At 36.5% G+C, this 25,722-nt stretch overlaps 1 protein-coding gene across 4 annotated transcripts in view; it reads right to left on the minus strand.

Moving 5' to 3' along the window:
• The window catches only part of NOL4 (nucleolar protein 4), a 310,626-nt gene that overhangs the window by 53,241 nt on the left and 231,663 nt on the right, over positions 1 to 25,722 (minus strand). For all 4 annotated transcript variants that reach the window (XM_039223480.1, XM_039223479.1, XM_039223478.1 and 1 more), the window contains one exon: positions 2,792 to 2,972. In XM_039223480.1, the coding sequence (XP_039079411.1) occupies positions 2,792 to 2,972 (181 nt within the window). The remainder of the gene's footprint in view (positions 1 to 2,791; positions 2,973 to 25,722) is intronic.

Genomic DNA, 25,722 nt, shown 5'->3' on the forward strand with positions numbered 1-25,722 from the left:
AGATTGTTAGCTCAGTGGTTTACAATGTGGCCTCTGATGTCTGCTTCCAAATCTCTAATGTCAGAAAGCCTGTGCTCAGATCCTGGTGCCTCCCTTTATTAAGGAGGGACATTGGGAAAGTCACTTCATGTCTCTGAGACTCACAAAACAGGTTTCAATCATATTAGGAAAAAAGCAAGTGGTGTCTAGGCATTACTATTTTTTTTAATTGGGGCAGACACAATTAATTTTTCCACAGAATTGCAAAACATATCTCAGAGGACCATGTAAGGAGTAAACAGAGACTACACTGAAATTCCATAAGGACTCAGTAAGTGGTAGTTATTGTTATTAGTCAATGTTAAATAATTTAATAACTGAATGATTTTTCAAGACGAAACAATACAGTTTCTATCTATCAATAAAATCAATAGTCAATGCACTTCCCCCTCACCCTGCAATTCTTTTGATATGGTGGTTAAGTCCTGAAATACCTATCAGTACTTACTTCCCAAATATTTAAAAAGAATTGTTAGTTTCCAGCTTTATAGGCTAAAAGGAATGCTCAGGTTTTGTTTATGTTTTTGCTTCCTGGTATTAAACTTTCTTTTTCCTTCTGATTTGTGGACTAACTACAAATAAAGCTGCAAAACGCTTAGAAGGCCTCTAGCATTGAAAAAACTGAATATTCACTTGAAAGTTTCTTTCTGAAATGACATGTTTTTTTTTCCTTTTGACTTGGGGCACCCCTCTTTTGAGCTCCACCCAACTGCTTCAGATGAAAGCTCAGTGATTCTGTCCTTAGAGCACCTTTAATTTTAAAGCAGACCAAAGAGCCCCATCCTTCAAGGAAGGTTAACCCCTGAACACACTCATAGCCTATTTCTAGTATTATAAAGGTAAATTATTTTCTTGTGTATATACTCCTTTGACATTAATAATGCAATTTGCTCCCAAATATATCAAAAGCCCACCAAGCCTAATTCAAATATTAAAATTGAAATTGGTCTTTGTTTTCAGGCATTTTCAGTGGAAGAAGAATTGTATTTTTTTAAAACAAGAAATGCATTGAATTCTCACTGATACTACCAATTCAAATACAAGATTATGGGAATTCTTGCTTAAACATATTGCTTTTATGTCTATATTTACTTTGCCCCTTGCTAAAAATCCCAACTTTCACTGACATCAACATTATAAATTTGCTTTAAACCACAATACACAGACAACTGCCCCCAAATAATAATATGGTTACTGAAAATAGTTTAAGGTTTTATCATAGGCATTCATGCTGTGGAATCAAATTATGGTTTTTGAGATCCCTTGGAAGAGCTCCTCTGTGTGGGGGCTATGCCAACCACTCATGAAACACATAAAGTTCATTTGCATTATTTTACTTTCAATATCAGGAATTCTTAGTCGGTTTGGCTTATAACTATGTATTTAAACTGTTGAAAGTTAAATTTTTAAAACAAAATATAAAACCTACTATGCTTTCAGAATTCTGGTTTATATTCCTTTCCCCATGCTGTTCTTCCCCATTCCTGCTTCTATATCAACTTTTTAAAAAAATTACATAAATCCTTCTTCAATGAATATTAGCATACTGTAGGAACTTTTCACCACTTGGAGTGTATAAAGAGATTTTTCACCACTTTTTATAGCTGATTATTACTCTCCTGTTCAGATGTACTCAAAATGAGTCAACGAGCCATCAATTGATAGGTATTTTTATTGTGGACATTTTTATTAGTAATCCTTTTTTCTTGCATTAATAAATAGCACTACAACAAATAGCCTTCTGAATATACATATACAAGGCATACACAGCCTTGTCAAAAGAATATTGTGTAAACATTTGGATTTTTGCTAATCTGCATTTCTCTTTATTAGGAGTGGCTGGGGTGGAGTAATTTTACCCATGTTTCAGGGACATTTGCATTGCTTTCTTTGGGAATTGTGAGTTCATTTTCTAGCCTTATTTTTAATATATAATTTTGGGTATTTCTTTTTAGAAGAACTTCATGTATTGGTTTATTAACCTTTTGTAGTATAGGTAGCTAATAATGTTCCCAATATGATTTATTTTTACTTTGCACATAGTGTTTTTTATGTCATGCAAAAGTGTGTGTGTGTGTATGTAATGAAACTTATTTTTTCCCTGAATTTTAAGTATAGTTTAGGAAAGCCTTTCCTATGACTCAGTAACAAGAAATTCACCCACATATTTTATTCTTTTTATATTACATATTTGCAATTCATTTTGATATATAAGCTCAAGAAGTTCCTAACAATGTGTGAAGAATGAGCCAGTATGAGCTGGCCCCAGGACACCATCCAGTGCTGGGGGAGCACGGAGAGCCACTGGTTGTTTCTACGCGTTGTTTCCAGGTGTGTGTTCTTAGGTTTGCTGTGTGTGTTTTATCAAGTAAAGTTTCTGGTGCCTCATATTTTCCAAACTAAAAGCCTCTTTGAACACTGAGAAAATATGTCATTATTCTTGATGAATAGTGCACTACAGCTTTGGGGGAAGAATGTATAACTATTTGATAAAATTTTTTTAAACTATTTCACTAGTTGAGATTTGTTGAGTACAAATGGCAAGTATTCAGTTGTGCAACAGTGCTGCCACTTTTGGAAACAGCTACAGAACAGGGAGATATTCTTGCAGGGAGACAAATATTCTGTATTAAATGGTCTTGTTTTTAGCAGATTGGCACTATTCACAGCATATTCATTTTCTTCTCTCAGATTTAGAGACTTTGCTATCCCCAAATGGACAGAAAAAACACAATAAATAGTAAAGACTCACCACTACTGGAAGCATCATTCAGATTGAGCAGTCCCCCTCCTAGACCTCTGTAACTATGGTAACTGTAGGTACCATTTCCGTTGATGTACAACACCTCCTGGGAGCCCGAAACAGCTGAGGTTGAGTAAGTGGCCTGGGCCGCCTCTGGTTTACATTGTTTGTCAGCTGGGGCAGATTCGTCCTGCAATGACAACAGCATTCCATTATATGTCAAATCACTGTGCTATTTCACCTTGACCAGAACTATCTGATCATTGTCTACAGGTCTGCACTGAATAAGAAAATATATACATATATGGTCAACATTAAGTTGGCATATATGCACATTTTCAACAACTTGGCTATAAACTAAAAAAAAAAAGTAACAACGTGAGACAGATTGGAGATGGAGCAAAATTTGCAAGCAAATTCCAACCAAGTTTAAAATTACACAAAGAGAGTTGTTCACAATAGCCCAGAAGTGAATTATATACTATATTATTATACTATGTAATACATATATATTCCTCCACAGTAGAACATAGACAGGTCTTATATACTTCTATATTCAGCTTAAGCTTATTAAATGAGTAATGCTTATCAGAATATTGATAGGTGAATTCATGATGTTTACCCATGGATTTTTTTATGCATATGACTTCTCTTTTCTATAAAGAAATAGATTTTAACTATGCTCCATGGAACTGTAAGGCTTCTGGAGGAAATGTGTCAGAGTTTTCCGGAGACTGTGGGACAAGGACACAAAGATGTGCCATTATGCCGTGTTCTTCCTCTTTACCCAGACCAGGCCTTCTTTACTTTAGTCTACATTCATACAATCACCGCATCTAAAGCACTGTGAAAACCACTGGGTTGTGTGAAGTATTCCTTCTGTAAAGACACGTAGCTATTGAAACTCTGAAAGAAGGCAGAATATTGGATACTTCAAAGCAATCTTGGATTAGGAAGGGACTAGCCTCAAACAGTTCCACTGCTTGCATAACTTCCCAGTTTCTTGACTGAAAATTACTTGGGCAACATGATAAAATTTGAGTTTCAGCTTGGCAAAATTGGTGGCCTTTCTGAACATCCCAGTCTATTTTTCTGTGTTTGAAAAATGACAATAAAATACACTCACAGGAAAGACTTTTCTTAATGACTAGTAAAAAGAGAGCAGAGAGAAGGCATTGTCTCCACAGTATTTGCTCATTGATTCTTTGTAGGATAGAATTAATTTGTATCATTAAACATGCTATTTTTAAAATTTGCCTTAGTCTTTCATTATTAACTGTTATTCCAAACCAAAGTAACTGCATGGAGCGGGCAGATAATTAATTCCATTAATAATCAAAACAGGCCTTGTAGGGAGTCATTTGTGTTCAAACACAGATTTGCATTATTAATGTTCTTGGCAGTCCACTATATGTTGGGAAATAAAACATATGAAAGCCCCTATAAAATCTGGTCTGCAGTATCTTTTGGGCAAAAGTTTAATATAAAGTTAATTTGTGTTTTTCTTATGAACGATTGCTGTTATTGGTTTCAAAGAAGCATAGATTTTAATGAGATAAAAAATAAATATCCCCTAGAGTCACATTTTATCTCTGTAAGCAACTTTTAATTATTATTAGTTCCCAAACTTCTCAAGGCAGACAGCTTTCCCCTGGGTTGCTATGAAGATTATTTTTAAAACAGGATAATGTTAATATTTTATAAGACTGCATGTTTAGGCAGTGAAATAAATTTCCCTCAAAAATCAGACAAAAGCCTATCCTGGCTTTTATGAGACATACTTCAAATTTTCTCTTAAAAACTCCATAAAAATAAGACAGCATCAGTAATTTAATGACCACCAGTAGTATACTAGATAATTCAGTGTTGCTTTGATTCAGATTCTTTGATTAACAGTATACAACAAATTAAAGAAATGCTTATAGTAACTTCTGTAATTAGGTTTTGGCCTTATCAATAAATACAGCCTTGATGTATAGACGTATGCACATTTCACAAAATACAGGCTTGTTATAGGATGTGTGATTACTTATAGATGGAGGGCAAGACTGGGAATGATTTGATATTGTCAATGTCTCTGGGAAGACTGGTGTGTACTTTTTTTGTACCTTATCCTCAGAAACTGGACAGAGACAAACTTGAGTTTGCAGAACCTGACAGGTACTTGGACCATACAGATTGAATTCCTAAGTGCAGATGCCTAAAGAATCCTTTACTCAAGTACTTTTGATAGACACTTTTTTAAAAAAGAAAAATGAAGTTTGATTGATTCACTCAAATTTTTGACAATAGATTCCAAAAAACATTGTCTTTATTATATCTCCCAAGAATTCCACATTTTCTGAGACTATATCTTCTATCATCTATTATGTTTATTTTATGTTTTCATTAAGTTTTCTATATCTAGAGTTAGAAATTTCCAATAAAATGTACTGCTAGATTTAGTAATCCAGATACCTTTCTTCTTTTTGTCTTTACCTTGCCATCATTATAGCAATTAGAATTTGCAAGGCAGTGTTGCATCAATACTGAATTACATTCTTAGTTCATCATTGGTCAGGGAACTTGTGATCCACCTTTTTAAGGTGAAGAAACTTGCACAGACTTCAAAGAAGCTTATCACTGCAAAATAGTAAACACATGGATAATTCAGGCATCAATTTGCCTGAGCTTTGTGCAAGATTTTTACTGGATTTCTCCTATCTTTACGTGTTCTTCATAGTTCTGTATGACAGAAGCATTTTTACTTAAGTTACAGCTCTGAATTTTTCCTTTGTTTTACTAGTACAGATGGGGCAAGAGAGTACAATTTATTTCACATATAAACTACTGGGAAACATCTTTACTTTCTAAAAGCTTCTCTTCTTCCATTTGGTAGCAAGTGTTCAAGAACTAAGTACATTGCTAAGAGTTTCTGGGGAAATTCATAAAAGATCTGAGAGAATCAAAACTTCCATTTAAATTGCTTATAAAAAAAGCAGTCTGCACTTAAAGCAAATGTACTTATTATTTGAGATGATGAGAAGTGATTGACAATTCCATTGACATACACACACACACACACACACACACACACACACATATATATATAGTAACACTCAGGAAGTCATTTATTTTGCTCAGTTAGGAGCATTCCGTACAATCTCCTCCCCTTGCTGGCCATACAAATAATTAAGACGCCAGTACAGAAGACTATTCTTTGCAAAGATGCTCCCAAACCCACTAAGATAATAAGGAAAAAAACATCTTTTGATCAAATCCAAGTAGCCTAATAATAAGATGCAAAATAACAAAGAAGTTAGATTGTGTTTCTGACTTGAGAATCCACAACCACAGCAAGATAGCTGTTACTCAGAGTTTTATCAAACTCAGAATAACAGGTTATGATATTAACGGACTCTCTCTGTAGCATTATTTACACACACACACACACACATGATTTTATAAACAATAGAGATTTGAAAACTATTGGCTTAAATAAAAACACAAAATATAGTCCCAATAAGTATAGATATGTGGTTGGCAAGAATGGGAAGAAGTAACCATGTACATTGTAAAGTCATGTGCTCTAAAATCCTTCCTGATGGCCATAAAGTTTTATTATCAAAAATAAAAGTACAGAGTTAGCATTTAAAAATTTCAACTTTGGGGCACCTGGGAGGCTTAGCTGGTTAAGTGTCTGACTCTTGATTTTGGCCCAGGTCATGATCTCACAGTTCATGGGATTGACCCTAATATCGGGCTCTGTGCTGACATCCTGGAACCTTCTAGGGATTCTCTCTCTCCCCCTCTCTGCCCTTCCCCTGCTTACATGCATATGTGCTCTCTAACAAACATGAAAATAATTTCAACTTTAAATGTAACAGTCTGCCATTTAATTATTGACCAAAACAATAAAATTTTTTAAAAAAATATATTTTTCTATAGGTTTCTCACACTCAACTTTGAATCTCTTTGTTAATATGACCATAATTAAATTTAAAAGAAATGTACCTTTGAGGTAGTAAAATTGGATTGCAGACACAAATTTTTTGGTCACCAATTTTTCTTTTTTTTTTAGGGAGAGAAGGAGTGGAAGGTGGAGAGAGGGGAAGAGAGAGAGATTCCCAAACAAGCTCCAAGTGCAGAGCCTGATGTGGGGCTTGAACCTATGAAGCATGAAATCATGACCTGAGCTGAAGTCGAACGCTTAACTGACTGAGCCACCCAGTTGCCCCAATCACTGATTTCATATGCATATCATAGTATTTTTGACCCTCAGAAAAATCAATTTTAACAAAGCATTACCAAATTGGCATCTTAAATGTTAAATTTTAATATATTTGGAGAATAAAAATATTTTTCCTAATTATATATTTTTTGTTTCTCCTGAGTATTTTTTGCCTACTGAGTTTTTAAAATACTTTAAAACTCTACATTTATAACAACTCAAAACATCTTTAAAACCATACCTTTATTTGCAATTTGGGCTCTACTGAGTAAAAGGGAAAAAAATTTCTTAAATTATTTTTTCTTAATCCCCTTTAACATAATACTCTCTTTTGGTAAGATGAAATGCTCCACCTGCTGATTTCGAGGCAGGCATGGCTTCAGATATTACTGATGTTACTGTCATACTCAAATTCTTACTTCCAATATCAGACTTCTCTCTGAGGTTCATGCCTCAACAATAGGAAATGCATGGATATCAGATTTAATATCTTAAAATTAAATTTATGTTTTCTTTCTTCCAGATACCTCTTGTAAAAAGTTTTAATTAAGAAACAAAACAACACCTGTTCTCTCACCACTGTATCTTGTTCTAGTTAATGCCTCACACCAAGATTTTTTTCTTCTCCTACACTGGGCTTCTCTCAGTCAAACACCACCCAAGTCCTCTCGGCTCCATCTTGGAAAGGACTCTCATTGGCATACATCTGAGAAGCCCTCATTGAGAATACACAATTCAGAGCCCCGTAATCTCTTGTTTGGCCTCATGTGATAACTTCCTGACCATTGTTTCCCCCTTGACATCTTGTCCACATCTCAAACCTATCTTTAAAATCATTTATTATCTTTAAAGACTTTGAGATTTCTTTTTTCTTGGAGAACAAAACCCAGAGCTCTTGGCATCCAAATCTCTTCAGAGTTTGAGAACAATCTTGGCAGCCACAGTTTCTGTCACTTCCTCCTATAATACTCTATATGCTGGTCATAACTTCAAGTGGGAAAAAAAAGCAGGGTAATATTCTGAGCCATCTAAATGTACCATGGGGCACTAATATATAGGAATAATTCCTTTTTTTTTTCAGAGCTCCAGCTGAAATCTGGATTTTCATTGATCTGTTACATGATTTTATTTTAGTTTCTATATCTTTTATTTCTGCTCTAATATTTATTATTTCCTTACTTCTGCTGGTTTTAGGTTTCATTTGAATATTTTATATCTGATGATGGTTTGTCATTTAATTTTTAATATTGTTTGCAAAATTTTAACATATGTATCTAATGTTGAAGAGGAAACTAAATTTTTTTTTCTTATAGGTTTTATTTTGAAGTTTCTTGGGGTGCCTAGGTGGCACCCAGTTAAGTGGCTGACTTTGGCTCAGGTCATGATCTCACTGTTCATGAATTTGAGCTCCGGTCAGGCTCTGTGCTGACAACTCAGAGCCTGGAGCCTGCTTATGATTCTGTGTCTCCCTCTTTCTCTCTGCGTCTCTCTCTCTCTCTCTCTCTCTCTGCCCCTTCCCTGCTCATGCTCTGTCTCGGTCTCTGAAAAAAAAATGAATAAAAGTTAAAAAAAATTCAAAGTTTCTTAAAAGTTTTTTTTTTGTTTTACTTTTTGTATGAAATCAGAAAGTGTTATGTGAATAAAGCAGGCTTTACTATGGCTTTCATCAAACTAAGAATGGAGAAAGATAGTATTTTCCTTTTTCATATCCTAACCTAAATCCCAGAATAATAAAATACTTTTTCTCCCTAAATCTCTAATAATATCCCCCAGCCACCATTAAACAAAAGAAACAAGGCCTATTTATCTGAAATTCTTGTACTTCTTCTGTATACAATTATCTTTGTAACAAAATGCATGAAGACTCAAAAAAGATATCGTAGAAGAGAACAAAGACTTCAATCGTACATAAATGAGTTCTTCAATTCTCAGATTGCTATAGACCAAAATATCCTACAGAATTGTACCAAATATCCTACAGAAGATGGGAAACCCAAAGAGTGTCAAGACAACTATATTCAAACAATTAAAATTTCCCTCAAAGAACCTAAACATGATGGTTATGTCAAAATCTTTAGCTATTAAAACATTACAACTATAATACAAATTCAGAATATTATAGTTATAACCAAATTTAGAACAAGTATTTTTAGCATTCACTGTGAGTAGCACAGTGGAGGCATTAAGACATTTTTAGAGCAGTTAACCATTAACTACTACATAAGAATCCTATGGACATGATGGTATCAGAAGATTAAGGCTAAACTTGCACACTGGCCACCTAGGGTATGTTGGGCAGCCTAAAGAGGTGCATTATTTTATCTACAATGTCATCAAATCTGTGATACACCAAGGGGCTTCATAAAGGGATTTGATTAGATTTTTGGCAGTTATCAATTCTAGACTGAAATTTAATTTATTTTGTTCACATAGAACATCCGTACGTTATTGGCTAATGCTGAAAGAAACTAATAGGTATTAATGCTATTTTTGACTAACGTTTTAGTTCAAATTAAAATAATGTGTGTCACATTAAAATAGAAGTTAAGAGAAAGAAACTTTCTTTTAATTTCTGTGGGTATCAGTTTTCCTAAGTACAAGACTAAGCTGCAATTTATATTAAAACTATGGTTAGAGTCCTTGTCACAAATGGCTACATAAGCATAAGTCAACAAAACTCAGGTTAAGTACTTTAAAAGGGACCCCTCAGATACTATTTATTTATCCTGGATATCAGGTACCCCAAACCTTCTCAGTATGGTCCTGGGAGTTTTCATCATTGGCTTAAGAAAATTAGACTGAACTAGAAAACAGAGATATGAAAAATACACTTAAAGTTTAAAAAAAAAAAAACTGGCCATGGCAGACATTTTTCATCTTTTCACATTTCTTTTTGAGCCAACAAAGAAACTTGACTAATGATGCTATTTCCACACTGCTGTCGGGAGGTAATCATAGATGATTTCAAAATTAGAAACAGGTGTGCCAGTATGGTTGAATGAGCAGCATGAAGAACAATCCCTTCCTAATGTCACTCTACATAATGGATTCCTTCATAGCTACTTTTGTTGAACATTATGTTCAATCATATAGTAAACATAATTCCATCCAAATTGTGTATCTTGAAGGAGCCACATAATTGAGATCTTAATTCCTACACATTGGAATAAAAGCTTACAGGTTATTATAATTTAATTTAATCTGGGTGTAAAAATTATCCATCCATTTTGATATTTTAAGTATATTAATTATGAAATAGTCAAACTAAAGTAATTAGAAAAGCCATCAAAGTGGTGATGCCTGAATCACTGAGTCATAATGCTTTTATATTAATGTGAAATTAACTTTTAAAGGGAACATGCATGAGACAACATGAAATGAACTGAAAATAATCTAGTGATGAATTTAACATGCATTGCTTATGCCTGACCATGTATGGGTACGTGTATACATAAACAAAACACTGTGTTTTTTGTTAATGTCCCTCTCCCTAACAGTACTACGTCTGCCACTTGTAACTTAGTTGTGTAAAGTCCTCTGATCTACCATACTGACTGTGGTGTAGGGTATATAGTAAGAAAAGAAATAGCACTATTAGTATAATTCTTCATACATCAGGTTTAAAGCTTACAATTTTATTTCCAACTATGATGAAAAACTAATTTTTTGTTCAAGAAGTCATTAAGTTTTAGGAGAGCTCTAACTTCTCAAAAACATACACAAACAAATCCATTAATGTTCTTGGACACTATGTATACTTGGAGTAGTGTATCTTCCTTAAAATAATGGCTTATGTTATCCTACTTCATAATAAATTTTGGTATAAATGGTATAACTAAGCTTCTCCTTTTCTTCCATTTTGCTTTTTTTTGAGTCTGTTACTTTCTATGGGTAATCTTCCTTCAAGATCTCATCTGTCTTTATCCCTTCATCTATCCCTTCTATACCAAAGACCTCTAAATCTCAATCTGTAACTAAAACCTTTTCCCAAGTCATTTTCAACTATTCACTGCACATAAATACCTGAATACCCTGCATATGCTTCTTAGTCAATATGTCAAAAGCATACACTTTCTTCTCATACTTTTACTTCTCCCTCCAGCCATAATTTTCTCTGCCTCCTGATTTTATTTTTGTTCATGATACCTTCATCCAGTCTCCTGTGCTAGAGACCTGTGTCATATTGAACAGGCCCTCTTTTTATTATCTCATATGTATAACACAGGATGAAATCCTATACAATTACTTAAAAACAATGTTCTATTGAATGTGTTATTTCCCAGGCTACATATCTAGCTAGGTGCTGGAGATAGATCATCAGATAAAGTAGAATCCCTGACCTCAAAGGACCTATAGAGGTAAGGGAGGAGGGAGAGAGTAGGCAAGAGGAAGAAATGAAAACTATAAGATAGAATAAGTTCAGACAGTGATAACTATGAATAATGAAAGAAAATATGGTGATGTAAAAGAATATTTGGAGATAGGTGTCCAAGAGGGAAGGCCTTTCTGAGAGAAGTACATAAGCCAATAAGCTAAAAATGATAGAAAAGAGGGAGTCATATGAAGATACAGGGGACATGTGTGTGTGTGCATGTGAACATTGCACACAAATCCATTCTACACTTGATAGGAAACATTCTTCACAACCAGAGATTTCTATGATCCCTGGCTTTTGTTTCATTATGTCACAGAAAATTCACATTGCTTAGACTAGAACTTGCCTCATAACAAAATATTTAAACAACACACACTTTTGCTAGTGAACTGAATATCCTTATTTTCTCCACTTCAGATACACTCTCTAGAACCAGTATGAACCAGAGTGAGGTTAGTTTGCTGGGCTCCTTGCTCTCTGGCTGCTAGGATTTGGACAACAGGAAGCCCTTACATACTTCAGAGGTTGAGAGATGATAGGGGGTGGGTTTTCACCCCCCAGAAGCCTTTGCTGACCTGCCACGCTCTGGTGCGTCTGGGTTTCTCTGCTGCTGAATCTGGAGCCTATGATACAGCCGCTCTTCCAGGTCTTCAGTTTCTGTCTCGTTCTGCTAACAGTTCCCTTCCATTGCTTCTCCATGCTTCTCTTACTTGCTATTCCTAGATGATGTTTCATCATCTTCTTGATTACCGTAGGTCACCTTATGCCTATGTAAATAGTCCCATTACTAAACTGTCTTCAGTAATTCTTTTGAATGTGCTCTCTTTCCACTGCTGGGGCCCAGGATCACCCAGTGCTGTTCACTACTGAGTCAACCACTGAACAGTGAATATACTTTCTTCTCTAAAATTTTATTCCCTAGATATTAATTTCTTATCCTTTGGTGTTGTTTGTATTCCAAGCCACTATTTCTAATTGGCTAGTGTTCTAAGCGACTACTACTCATTTCCCACAAATTCTCTAACACAAATATAAACCCCTTAGAACAGTTTCCATATCATCAGATCCATCCAGTGCCCCATCAGTTCTGGATTCCCCCTGGACACCTGTCTCCTGGAAGTCTTTATCTCCTTACTCCACTCTGGAAAATTCTTCCATCCCCTTCAATTTTGGAGCTCCTCTTTTTAGATTCAGTGACTTCTTCCTTGGTTTATATTCTTGTCTCTGTGGGAAATATTCTCCAATAACTTTATGAGGAAGACTATACCAGAAAATTATTTTAAGATATTTTTACCCTGATATTTGATTGATAATTTTGCTGATATAGAACTGTCTTCAGGATTTTGTGGGTTTTACTCCCATATATTTTAGTGTTGAGGGCAGTTTTTACAGGGTGATGTCCTTTGGCTTTCTAATTTTTTATATGTGCTTTTTTCTCTCCCTCCCTGTTTGAGATTTTCTTTTCATCTCATGAGTTCTGAAAATGTCATGGTAATGTGGTTAACTCAGATCTTGGTTTGCATTTACTGTCCTGATAATTTATGGGCTCTTTCATTCTGGTAATGCATATTATTTAGCTCTGAAATTTTTTTATATAATTTCTTCCTATTTTCTCTTTCTCTTGACTCTAATTAGCCAGGTGTTGGCCCTCCTAGATTGATCATCCTTTTTAAAAAATTTTCTCCGTGGGGCACCTGAGTGGCCCAGTCGGTGAAGCATCTGACTCTTGATTTTGGTTCAGGTCATGACCTCATGGTTCATGGGTTCAAACCCCATGTCGGGTTCCACGTGACAGCACAGAGCCTGCTTGGCATTCTCTTTCTCCCTCTCTCCGCCTCTCTTTCTCTCTCAAAAATAAATAAACGTTAAAAAAAAAAACCTTCCTCGTTAATTTTCCATTCTATGTCTAATTTTTTAAAGTGAGTAATTTTCCAAATGGTCTTCCAATCTGTAAAGAAGTTTTGATTATCATATATATTTTTTTCATATTCTAAGAGTTTGATTTTGTTTAATGTTATTTTTCATGCATTTGTTTCCTATTTCAAGGAAAAACCTTTTTTAAAAAAAAAATATCTCTGAGGATATAGATCATATTTGCTTCAAAAATTTCTTCTGTTCTTTGCTTTGCATCTGAACTTTGAGTGCAAGGATTCATATAGTTCTATTCCTCTCTGGATCCTCAGTTTTTGAGAGAAGACTTCCAGTTTCTTGAAAGAGGAAAATTATTAGGCTGCCTCCATTCTTGGAGCTAAAATATGAAAAGGCCTGTAGCAGAGATATATAACCTTCAGTACGAAGAATTTATTCTGCCCATTTTCAGTACATTATTCCTGCTGTTATACCTAGCTTGCCTGCGCTTACAGGTTTCCTTCTGCTTCTATTTCTCTGCTTAATACACCTCTCATCTCCTACTGGGGTGGTCAGAAGCAGAGATCCCCTAATATTGGAGAGGGTCCTAAGGTCTAATAACTTCTCAGATAGACTGAGCCAATTTTTCTATTTACATATCTGTGTTCTCCATTTTCTATAATACCTGGTGCCCTTAAGTTCTCAGACCTTCAAGGTTTACAGGGATTAAATGGCTATTTTCTACTTTTATTTGCATTTATTTTATGCAGAATTTTTTCCTGGGCTGTAAGTTTTTGTTTCTTCAGTTTCTTCTGGGATATCTTTTTCTTCTATGAAACATCCTCTTCTGGTTTAGAAACAACCTGTTCTTATTCTGCAAGGATCATCTCACTGTGGCAGGGAGCGCTCATGTTTGGGTTAATCTGGCCATGAGCCCAGAAAGTTCTATGCTACACTTTAGGGACTTTGTTCACCTGGATGTGCTCAATGACCAGAGAACCTGCATCTAAATCCTTAAGTTCAGCATTACTGTATGCACTTTTAAGTTATGTGCAGTAAAAATTCAGCACTCTTTTTGGGCCACTGACTCTGTGTCCAGCCCCACTGTTGGCCTGAGCACACGTACCACCTCTGCCACTGTAGTGACAGAATGTGCACATTGCTTCTGCAAAGTGACATACTTCGGATACTTGGTGGTCTTTCAGGTATGCATACCCTTGATGGCCTGAATAGGCTTTGTGTGTGTTCTTAAAGTGAACATGAAGATTTGAACCTCTTGATTTGCATGATTTTGTCGGGTTTTCAGGGTCAAGTGAATAGCAAGCCATTTTCAGAGATCACCTCAGGCTGCGTAGGGGAAGAGGGGATTCCATGGCTTCTTAGTGGTATCTCCCTATCATCATTTGCATGTCAATTTCCGATTTCCAAAGTTGGATTAAAATCTCAGTCCTTGCCCAAATCCTCCCTCATTCTGTATCTCCTTGTAGGATTCAACTCTTTATATTCACTTACAATTATTTTAGTGGGGCTTTGGAAGGAAGCAGAGGTAAAGGCAAAAATTTAATTTGCCATGTCAAAAGACATACACCTTCAAACTTTAATATATATAAGATTACAAGTAGGAAAACTTTGGGAAGTAATGCAATAGGTTTAGGATTCAGATAGCTACATTAAGTGTATCTCTTAATCTAGGATTCTTGTCATTTGAAATGGTTTTAATACATCAGATAGCAAACTCTATCTGAAAGTTTTCTTTGATAGAAAAGGAAAGCCTAAAATATGTGACTAGAAAGAACACACTGTCTCTATCATAAAGGCAACACAAGTCATTAAAGTTGAAAAATATTTTAAAATGCTTGTTAAAAGGGGTAAGAAACAACTCATACTAAACTTACGTCATTTTCTTTGTGAAAAAACTTAACGTGCAGATCATGGTGATTTTCTAGACAAAGAACAAATCACGTGACAAAATAAAGCAGAGTATGCTGAAAGATCAGGCCATGAGGATGGTTCATATCTTAACAGAATGACCACATCCAATGACAGATGAATGGACTGGTACAGCTAGAAGAGAGGTTTTTAGAAGGTATGCCACGGATTTTTGCCCTAAGCCTATGCGATTCGATATTTAAAGTGAGACACATAAGTATACTGATAGAATACTGAATAATTTGTGTAATAACCAGAAACAGGATGCAAGATGTGAAGAAGGAGGGGGAAGGCTAAACAATATGCAAAGTCAACAGCAACAGCCTTTGGACAATTTTGTTATAGGCTGATATTTCAGACAATGAAATCAACAGGGCTGAAAATGTATCCTTACCCTTAAGTCTAAACTATTACCTATACACACAAAGTGAGGAAGAAATGTAACATTAGCACCTCTGAAAAAAGTTAGTTGTTACTAAAACATTTGTTCAAATATTGAGGACACACAATGTGCAAGACCCTGCAGTTGTAATGGATGATACAGAAGGACTGCCTGCTTCCCATGAACTTACTTACACCTGAGCAGGTGAAACAGGTAACACTGTAGATTAATTATAAGTGATTTAAGTATAACAAAATAGATTAATATTAGATTGCATGTAATAGGGGACCTAATGTATAGATGAATTAGACAAAAATTATCTAATGCCATCTTAAGTTGCATTAATAAAAGTATATAAATCCTAGAATGCTGAGCTGCCTGCATTTAATTATCCCTTAAATAAAAAAATGACAGAGAGAGAGAGGGAAATATATTACCAGGTAATATTTATTGAGCATTTACTATATGCCAGGAACTATGCTAATGGACTGTCGTATTATCTTAATTCACATAACATCCCAATGCATTATATATTATTAAATTCTCATTTTACACATTGGAAAAACAGAGGCAAAAGGCTACAAAGTGGCTTATCCAAATTGACACAGCAGTAAGTACTAGAACCGAGATCTAAACCCAGGTACTCTGACTCCAGTGTTCGTAGGCTTACCCAAAGCACTATGGTGAGCAAATCAAACCTTCCTGACTGGTAGGCACACTGGGAGCCATCATGACCTGAACCTCTCTCAGCAAGAAAACCCAGGCTGCTGGAAGATCTCAAAACTTTACAATGAACTTAAAGAAACAGGAAGTGTTTAACTAGAGAAGAAAAAGAGTAAAATTCATACGTTCACTCACTGGGGAATCATCTTTATCAGACTGAGGCTGTCAAATACTGCTGGGAGCTATTTTGTGAGTAGCAGAAAAAACGGTATCCAAAGCAGATCTTACCCACTCAGTGTTCCACAGTTTAAGTTAATTTTTTTTCTTTTTTTAAAAATGTTTTTTAAATGTTTTATTTATTTCTGAGAGAGAGAGACAGCATGAGCTGAGGGGGTGGGGGTGGTGTCAGAGAGAGCGGGAGACAAAGAATCTGAAGCAGACTCCAGGCTCTGAGCTGTCAGCACAGAGCCCGATGCAGGGCCTGAACCCATGAATCGTGAGATCATGACCTGAACCGAAGTTGGACGCTTAGCCAACTGAGCCACCTAGGATACCTGGGCCCCATTTAAGTTAATTTTGTTAGGCAATTAAAGCACAAAAGGGAAAAGAAAAAAGAAATATGGGTAGCTATATCATTTTAATATTCAATGCTTTTTTTATTTTAACATGAAACAATGTGACACTAAAATTGAGAAATTTTTCAAATAAAAAATATTTTATTTTTATCTGTTTACTTAATAAACAGTACTTACACTGACGGGTACTGAACATTAAGATTTATTTTGGTATGCCTACTACTAAATATATTTTTTATGTTTTCAGATGTTTATAGGCAAAAACTCAAGCTTGTTTTAAAATCTTTTAAAATTTGCTAACTTCCCCGGTGACTGGGTGGCTCAGTCAGCTAAGTGTCTGACTTTGGCTCAGGTCATGATCTCACAGTCATGGGTTCAAGCCCCGCATTGGACTCTGTGCTGACAGCTCAGAGCCTAGAGCCTGCTTCGCATTCTGTGTCTCCCTTTCTCTCTGCCCCTTCCCAGCTTGTGTGCAGACTTGCTCTCTATCTCTCAACAATGAATAAACTTTTTTTTTAATTTGCTAAATGCCCTAAACTATAGCTTCAAGGACAAACAACATTCAATTAAACAGTACTTACTCTAACAGATACTAACATGAAGATTTTTTTGGTATGCTTAGTACTAAGTATATTTTTAGGTATATTTTCAGATGTTTATAGGCAAAAACTCAAACTCGTTTTATAATCTTTTAAAATTTGCTAACAGCCCTAAACTATAGCTTCAAGGACAAACAACATTCAATTATTAAGGAAGGGGTGTTTTAATTCTAAAATGGCTTTTAAAATAAAATTAAGTGAAGTGAAAAATAATGGAGGCACACAGGATATTTCATCAGGAATTCAGCATTATCTTCACTTCATAATTTCCCTTTGATAGGATTTGCTGTTTGTTTTAACCCGGGCACTGTGCAGGAGGCTGGATTTGCTGATAAGCAGTTTTTTCATTACAGTACAAAATCCGCAAGGTGATTAATACTTTTTAATTTCCAGAAGCCTAAATTATGCAAATGAACTACAACTTTCTTTCCTCTTCCTTTTCTCCTTTGTAGGCCCTTCCTTGTGAAGAGAAGATAGGATACAGTCCTGTGTATCAACCAGAGAACAGCAGGGAAGACGGCTCCATTTCTGGTCAGCTTCTCATCCAGAGTTGCAGAAAAATGCTACCCCCTCCCCCACCCTTTTTGTCTCCTGGTATGTTTGGGGGAACATAGGGTACAGTTCTATCTGCCCTGTGGATTCCATCTTAATAGGGTCTATTAAGCTTTGTACAGCTTTTTGAATACTGTAGAATAAAACGCTGTATGGGTATTTAACAACACCACTACCTAAAAAATAGTATGATCACCTCAAACTCTGTAGAAGGCTAATTAGAAATGCGAGCCTCATTCTAATAAGGGGTCTTTCGGGGGTTGCTTAATGAAGGTTGCCTCTCTCACTCCTGGCTTCACAGTATTTCATGAGCTGTGGGCTTTCAAGATGATTAATCCCAGGAATCCTTCATTTTAAGTGACTTAATTTAGTTATTTGTCTGCTTTATAAATGCCTTATAATTCTAGCCTAAGGATTCTGGCCCCATTTTTTAAACTGAACGTATCTTTTGGCTATGGTCAAACATAAATAATGTATTTACTTATTTGGGGATCCAGAGGCTTATCTTCCTAAATAACTTGTTAGGCAATAGGCAACTCAGTTCAAAATGAATACGGATAGATTCACTTGGGGTGGGGTAGGAACTGCCTAATTCTTTCCCCTTCATGTTTGGCATCAAGCAAGGCTGCTGGTTTCAAGTAGCTCACAGAAATCACATAGAAAATATTTTAAAAAGGAAGTAAACTTTTGGGTGCCTGTGTGGCTCAGTTGGTTAAGCATCTGACTCTGGGTTTCAGCTCAGGTCATGACCTCAGAGTTGGTGAGTTCAAGCCCCGCATCGTACTCTACTGACAGTGTGGAGACTGCTTGGGATTCTCTCTCTCTCCCTCTGCCTCTCCTGGTCTTGGTCTTGCTCTCTCTCTCTCTCTCTCTCTCAAAATAAATAAACTTTAAAAATAAAAAAGAAAAAATAAACCTTAATTCAGTGGTGGTTTAAGACAGGTTGATAATTCAGCTTGAGTTTAATTTATATTAGTATATTCTTACTGATATATATTCATATGTTCTCCATGTATTCTCACTGATACATGCATTATTTCTAATACCAGCAAGTATCACATGGGGGCAAAACCCATATTCTTCCACACTAAAATACAGAAAAAGAGAAGAACCAAACACAGTTTTCTTATTCCTATTCTTTTAACCCTATTTTCTATTCTACCATCAAAATGTAGAGAGGAGATAGTATTCATGCATTTGTAGAAGTTGGAATGGATAAAACATCTAAAGACTATCTTATTTCTCATCCTAATTATTTTTTTCTTCAGAGGATTAGCAAAGCTTTAATTTTTTTTAATATTTTGTCTGAGAGAGAGAGAGAGAGAAAGAGAGTGAGCAAGCGCGCAGGGGAGGGTCAGAGAGAGGGGGAGACACAGAATCTAAAGCCGGCTCCAGACTCTGAGCTTTCAGCACAGAGCCCCATGTGGGACTTGAACTCACGAACCGTGAGATCATGACCTGAGCCGAAGTTGGATGCTTAACCAACTGAGCCACCCAGGTGCCCCAACAAAGCTTTAATTTTTACAGCAAGAATGCTGGCACATATGTTTGGGTAATAAAAGACTTAGCTAATATGAAGCAAATCAAAAGGCTTCTTAGACTGTTGATACCATAGGTAGCACACTCAACTGCCCCGAGGTACCTGGAAAATTATATAAATGAGAGAGAGGGTCTGATTATAGGACAGTGGGAAGCTGTGGGAACAGTGGTAAATCCAAAAGCACGTGGCCCCCTGAAAAAAGTTCAAGTGCAAACATTTTTCAGCAATGGTTAGGGCAAAAACAAACAAACAAAAAAACATGTCTGTGGTCTGTTAACCTATTTGCCACCCTCCTACATGTTTTTGATATATACAAAGGTTTACTGTACTGAGAAATAATTCGATTCATTTTAATTTTTATTTCTTTTCAGAATTGCCAGAGCAGGGCTCTCCTGATTTGTTGAAGCAAGTCATGTGCTAGTGCAGGGGTATGCTGAATTAATCCTGGAAATACTTCTGAGACCTAATGAGCATATTCAATTGAATTGGGCCCTGTGCCCACGGCCACAGCCCAGCCCCACGTTCCTCATCTGGGCTTCCTCAGAGGCTTCTGAGCTACTTGATACAAGAGCATCTAGTACATAGGAGGTTTGAAGAACACAGAGCTCTGACATGTCACAAAGACAAAGACCAGATCCTTTCCTCCTCCTGAGGGGTTGCTCAGAAAGGGGTTAAATAAAGGAATTTGAGGCCAGTCAGCCTGATGCTTATCCCCTCAGTTCTGCATAGGAGAGAGTAGGGGCTGACAGTGTGCTTGCCTTCATACTAAGATACACACAACATGTCAGAACCTGCCTTGAGCGGACACTTCTATAAATAAATCACTGTCAAATTTTCTACTGTGGTTTCATATTCAGAGAAGAGCAACACAGGAAATAAGAAACAAAAGAGAGCAATACAGTTATGCACTAATTTTAGTTTGATTTTTAGAACAGAATGTACACATTGAAAGCTTGCTCAGCACTTTACAGCTAATGAATGGACAGTACTTTTTAAGAGACAGCTCATTAATAACTAGTTTCCTCCTCATCATTAAGAACACTTATTACTGGCCTAATTATAGCCTTGATTAGAGATACATACATGTATCTATGCATGAATCACTTTGTCGCTAAAACAGAAAAACATTTAAATACACATAGCATTCCCATCTTATACTTAATTATTACAACTAAGCACAATACTTAGGAAAAACACGAGATTAACAATTCTTTCTTAAAAAAGAACAGATTTTCTGGGTGTGGTGGTGTGAAGTATGTAAAGTACTTTTATGGGTTTGACAGTGACAACATAAAGGAGTATATGTATTTGCTACACTCATGAAAGAACAAAATATGTATCAATAGGCAACAGGGCTATAGTCACCTTTCTTTTGTTTACTTCCAATGCTTATACTCACCATACCTCTCACTGATGTAAGAGTATTACCATTTCTTTGTATTTTGATATAAAATTTTATTTTGGGGGTGCCTGGATGGCTCAATCAGTTAAGCATCCGACTTTGGCTCAGGTCATGTTATCGGCTCTTGAGTTTGAGCCCTTTGTTGGACTCTGTGCTGACAGCTCAGAGCCTGGAGCCTTCTTTGGATTCTGTGTCTCCCTCTTTCTCTCTCTCTGCCCGTCCCCTGCTCACACTCTGTCTTTCTCTCTCTGTCTCTCTCTCAAAAATAAACATTAAAAATTTTAAAAATCATTTTCTATAAGAGTTTGCCTATTTTATGTGTACTGTGTATGTGTGTGGGGGAGAGAGAGAATATCTCTCCTGAAAATAAAACTCATATAATTAAAAAAAAAAAAAAAAAAAGCCTGTCTCCTGATAATAAACTCATTAAAAAAAAAAAAAAACTAAATAAGTGGAAATAGTAGCCCTACCTCAAATCTTTAAATAAGTAAAACTCAAAGATAATTTATACATTTTCCTCATTTAAATAGCATTGGAGGTGTTTATATATTTTGCATTTATAGATACACTTTAAATTCTATGCCTTCAGTAGTTCTGTTGGTGAATTCTTATTATGTATAATATCACCTCATGGACATAAAACCATACACACACGCTTCTAAAACTTGAATGCAAAAATTGGAGTTAGCCCATGTTGTGGGTTGAATTTGCTAAGAAAAAGGAATCTAGAAGGTTTTCTAGTTTTAAAGAAAGGGATTGGCTGGAAAACCCTACGCTAAAGATTTTAAGTGTGACATAGAAGTCCAATCCACCATCTCGGCAGAGGTGAGGGATAGAGATGAGGTTATCTAGGAAGGTTATGTTAAAGAACCTTCATGCCGAGTAATGTTATTCACCTCAACACCCACGGAAGACTGACAAATATTTCAAGAACAGAAGTCTGCAGAAACATTGTGAGCATGAACTGGGATGGAATGAGAAAGAGGATTTGTATGGCAAAGGAAAGATGCAAGGACCAGAGAGACGGGACAGAGCTGATTGAGGTCAGCCTACCAGACTTCTCTGGCCTCTGAGTGGGGTGCCTCCAAGCAGATGGGCCAGGAGCCTGGCGCTGCTGCCTGGGGGATGGGGGGTGGGTAAGGAGGACAGAGCAGGGCACCACACTTGGCTATTCTCAGGCCTAGAAATCTAGTGGCATTTACCCTGCTGGGTTTTAAACTTGCTCAGGGTCTGTACCCGTTTTCCTTTACCATTTCTCCCTCTTGGGATGGGAATGTCTATCCTACACCTGTCCCATCTTTGTATTTTAGAAGCATCTAACTTGTTTGCCAGGTTTCTCAGGTCTGCAGGTGGAGAGGAGGTCTGCCCCAGGATGGACCATACTCATCTCACCCATACCAGAGTTAGATAATTTAGAAGATTTGAGACTTTTTGAGTTGATTATATATTAGGGGAGATTTTGGATTCCGTACTGATAATGGAATGAGTTAAGATTTCTCATGAAATTGCAATTGGCAACTGTATTTTGCAAGTGGAAAAGACATGAATTCGGTGAAGGGGGCAGAGAGCAGACTGTTACAGGTTGTATTGTGTCCCCTTAAAACATGTTGAAGTCCTAACCCCCCAAACATGCCAATGTGACCTCACTTGGAAATAGGGTCTTTGCAGATGTAATCTAGTTGAGACTATACTGAATTAGCATAGGACCTGATCCAGCATGATTGGTGTCTTTAAGAGGAAAGAAGAGATGCAGACACAGAGAAAAGATGGGCAGATGAGGATGGAGACAGTGCTGGTTCCCACAAGATAAGACAAGAGATGTCTATGGTTACCAGAAGCTGGAAGACAAAGGGGAAGATCCTCTTGTAGAGGCTTTGGAAGGAACGTGGCCCCTCTACTATCTTGATTTTGGACTTCCAGCCTCCAGAGATGTGAGAAAATAAATTTCAGTTGTTTTAAGCTACCAAGTTAGTGTTACTTTGAGATGGCAGCCCTAGGAAACTAGCACAGCCCACTATAGTGACTATTGTTCTTCTTTGGCTTTTTAGCATTTTTCTGCCCCCCTCTCTCCCTGTCAGTAACTGTGTCTGATTTTCCCCTTCCCACTCTTAGTCCATGTGCTTTGTAGAGCTGACTACACTCATGGATCCAAAACTGAGCATGTGACCTACGCATTTTTCTGCTCTCTGGTCCCCAGCATGTGCTTCAGGGATGAATGTGTAACCCAATCTCAGTCAGCGGGGAAGATAGAAAACTGGAGCTACTATAGCCATTTTGCTACCATGAAGGATCATCTAAGAATAGAAACAGCAAAGATGGAGCGGAGCCAAGAGATCTCAGGGAGATCCGATTTACCTACAAGACAATCAACTCCATATAAAGCTGGCCTTACAGCTAGAATTTTTATTTGCCTGAGCTTATCAATTCCATTTTACTCACACCTTCTCTGACCAAATTTTCTAACGCTTTTAAGTAAGAGATTTCTGGGTGTTAGATCTCCTAGTTCTTGGCACTGTCTTCCTTCAGTTCCTTTCAACAGTCACTGAATGCCAGGATCACTCTCTCTTGGGCCACTTCTCAACCTGAAAACAGTTAAGCTTTAGGTCTGGTGTTTCACTGAGTACTCAATGAATTAAATTCTTTGAAAATTCCTAACTCAAACTGTCGCTTTAAAAAAAAAAAAAGTTCATCAGGTTTCCTCATCTCTACATGTGCACTGCCTTGGATACTTTTCATACCGGGGACTTAGTTCTACAGGCTATGTCTGTACAATCGAGATGCTCAATCTGTAGCTCAATGGCCTGTGAGAGCAGTTAAATGTCACTTAATTTTTTCCCCGGGGGAAATAGTACTGAAAAATCTCTCTCTTCATACTATAATATATGGATTTGGATTAGATTAGATCTACCTTCAATTTTTGTGCCCTAAGGTGAATATATTGTATGTTTCAAAACACATTCTTAAAGGTAAGTTCATTATAATAATAAACTATATTTCAGTATAGTGAGCATATATATGCTCGCATATTCTGTGTCCAAACAAATTGTGCTTCAAGCTTTTTTTGAAAACTCCAAATTCCAGCTTGATTCCTGACATAGACAAAATGTAATTCTGAGTCTAACTCTTCAATTTAGTTTATATTCTTTTTAGTTTATTATGCATGCATTCTTTTATAATTTCTGAAGTGCTGGTTTGAAATTACTGTGGAGTCAATATATTATAATAATTTTCCTCAAGCTTTGAGCAAAACCAAAATATTACTGTTCAGACTATATTTCTATTTTTCTTTTTGTCAATAATATTGCTTATATTTTCATCAGGTCAAAAAACTGAGTGAAAAATTTAATTTTCCAATTTCTCCTAGAGGTGGAAATATATATTGATTGAAAAAGAGAAAAAAGCACCCTCATTGTTGTGATTGTAGTAAGTCTTTTAATTCTTTCCTGATGCCTATTCTATCCTATCTATTCATGGTTTAGAAAATATTTAGAGATTTTTTTAAGGTCATGGTTTAGAATATACAGGTTCTCTGTTGATCATGTATAGGATTAGGATTTTTATGTTTTAGGTAGAATCATCCAAGATTATCATACATCTTACTTATCATTGGAAAGAAATCATATTTTTGCTGAAAATTATGTAATTATCAATAGAATTCTGAGTGTTTAGAGGTTATGCATGCATTAATAATTATAACTATTTATAAAATATATAAAAAATATATATATATAAAAGCTACATCAAGTTTAGCATCCAAACCTTTCTTTCATTAGCAACACTCTGAAATACCTTCTCCCCAAGGAACAGCAGCCTAGATACATGGTGTCTACTTATGGTGGATGGTGCTGCATTCAGCCCAAAGGCCTGTGGTTGTCATTGCCTTTAAACACGGACTTAAGATATGGACTTAAAAATTAGACAAGCACCAGGTAAAGGAGAAGGATGGCCACCACTAAGGAATGCTAGATATCCTTGTATATGCACGTTCTAATGCGTTCCGTTTAGGGCGGAACTTACTTGCCCCAGAGCCTGCAGCAGCACGTGCATCAAGCTGCTCTATTCAGCCTGCTGCTATGACAACTATCAGGGGCAAATGTCAGGTCAGCTCCCAGCATCTGTGTCTCACTATAATTGCTTTGTCAGAAACCTAATAGCTGCCTTCTTTTTCTAGCCGAACAGTTAAAGGCAACAGGGCCCACAGAACTAAATGTTGAGACATTCTTTATCCTCTCCCCAGCTTACATGTTTGGTTCCTGTCATAGAATATTTTTGATTTTCCCCATTTGGTGCTAACACTGTGTGTACTGGGCTGTCAGACAACATTTCAAATTGTAGTATTAACTCCCATGATTACTGCTCTGTTGGGCTACATATTACCATTGTTGGGCCTGAGCATTCTATTGTGTTAGCAGGCATCTCATTAAAAGGCTCTTTCCTTCCCTAAAACCGAACTTTTTGCCATGCTACATCAAGCCACATATGGATACTGATTGAATGCATAGCCTCATCCCAGTATATAACTAGGTATATCTCTGAGCTCAAAATGATGAAAAGCCAAAGCCATTTTAATCCTACAGAAGGATACATAATCGTAGAGTCAATATTCCAAAAGATATTTGGAGGCCATGCGAGTGTTAGCTGGGTATATAATCAAGCAGCACAATATATTGGGCTGATAGTTGTTGTCACACAGAGAAGAGGAAAAGGACTTAGTTTAGTGTGCTGATTTGATCCAGGAGGTGCTTCGTAGAACCGATCCACTCTGAGATGGATACAGATAAGCACAGGTGTGGAGCTGGAGCTCACAATGAGCCTGAGCAAAGGCACTGGGGTGGAAAGAATGAAGAAGTCTTCAGAGGATTGAG

Source organism: Hyaena hyaena, unplaced genomic scaffold (genome assembly GCF_003009895.1).
Source record: "Hyaena hyaena isolate Hyena2069 unplaced genomic scaffold, ASM300989v1 scaffold_1359, whole genome shotgun sequence".
Classification (NCBI taxonomy): domain Eukaryota; kingdom Metazoa; phylum Chordata; class Mammalia; order Carnivora; family Hyaenidae; genus Hyaena; species Hyaena hyaena.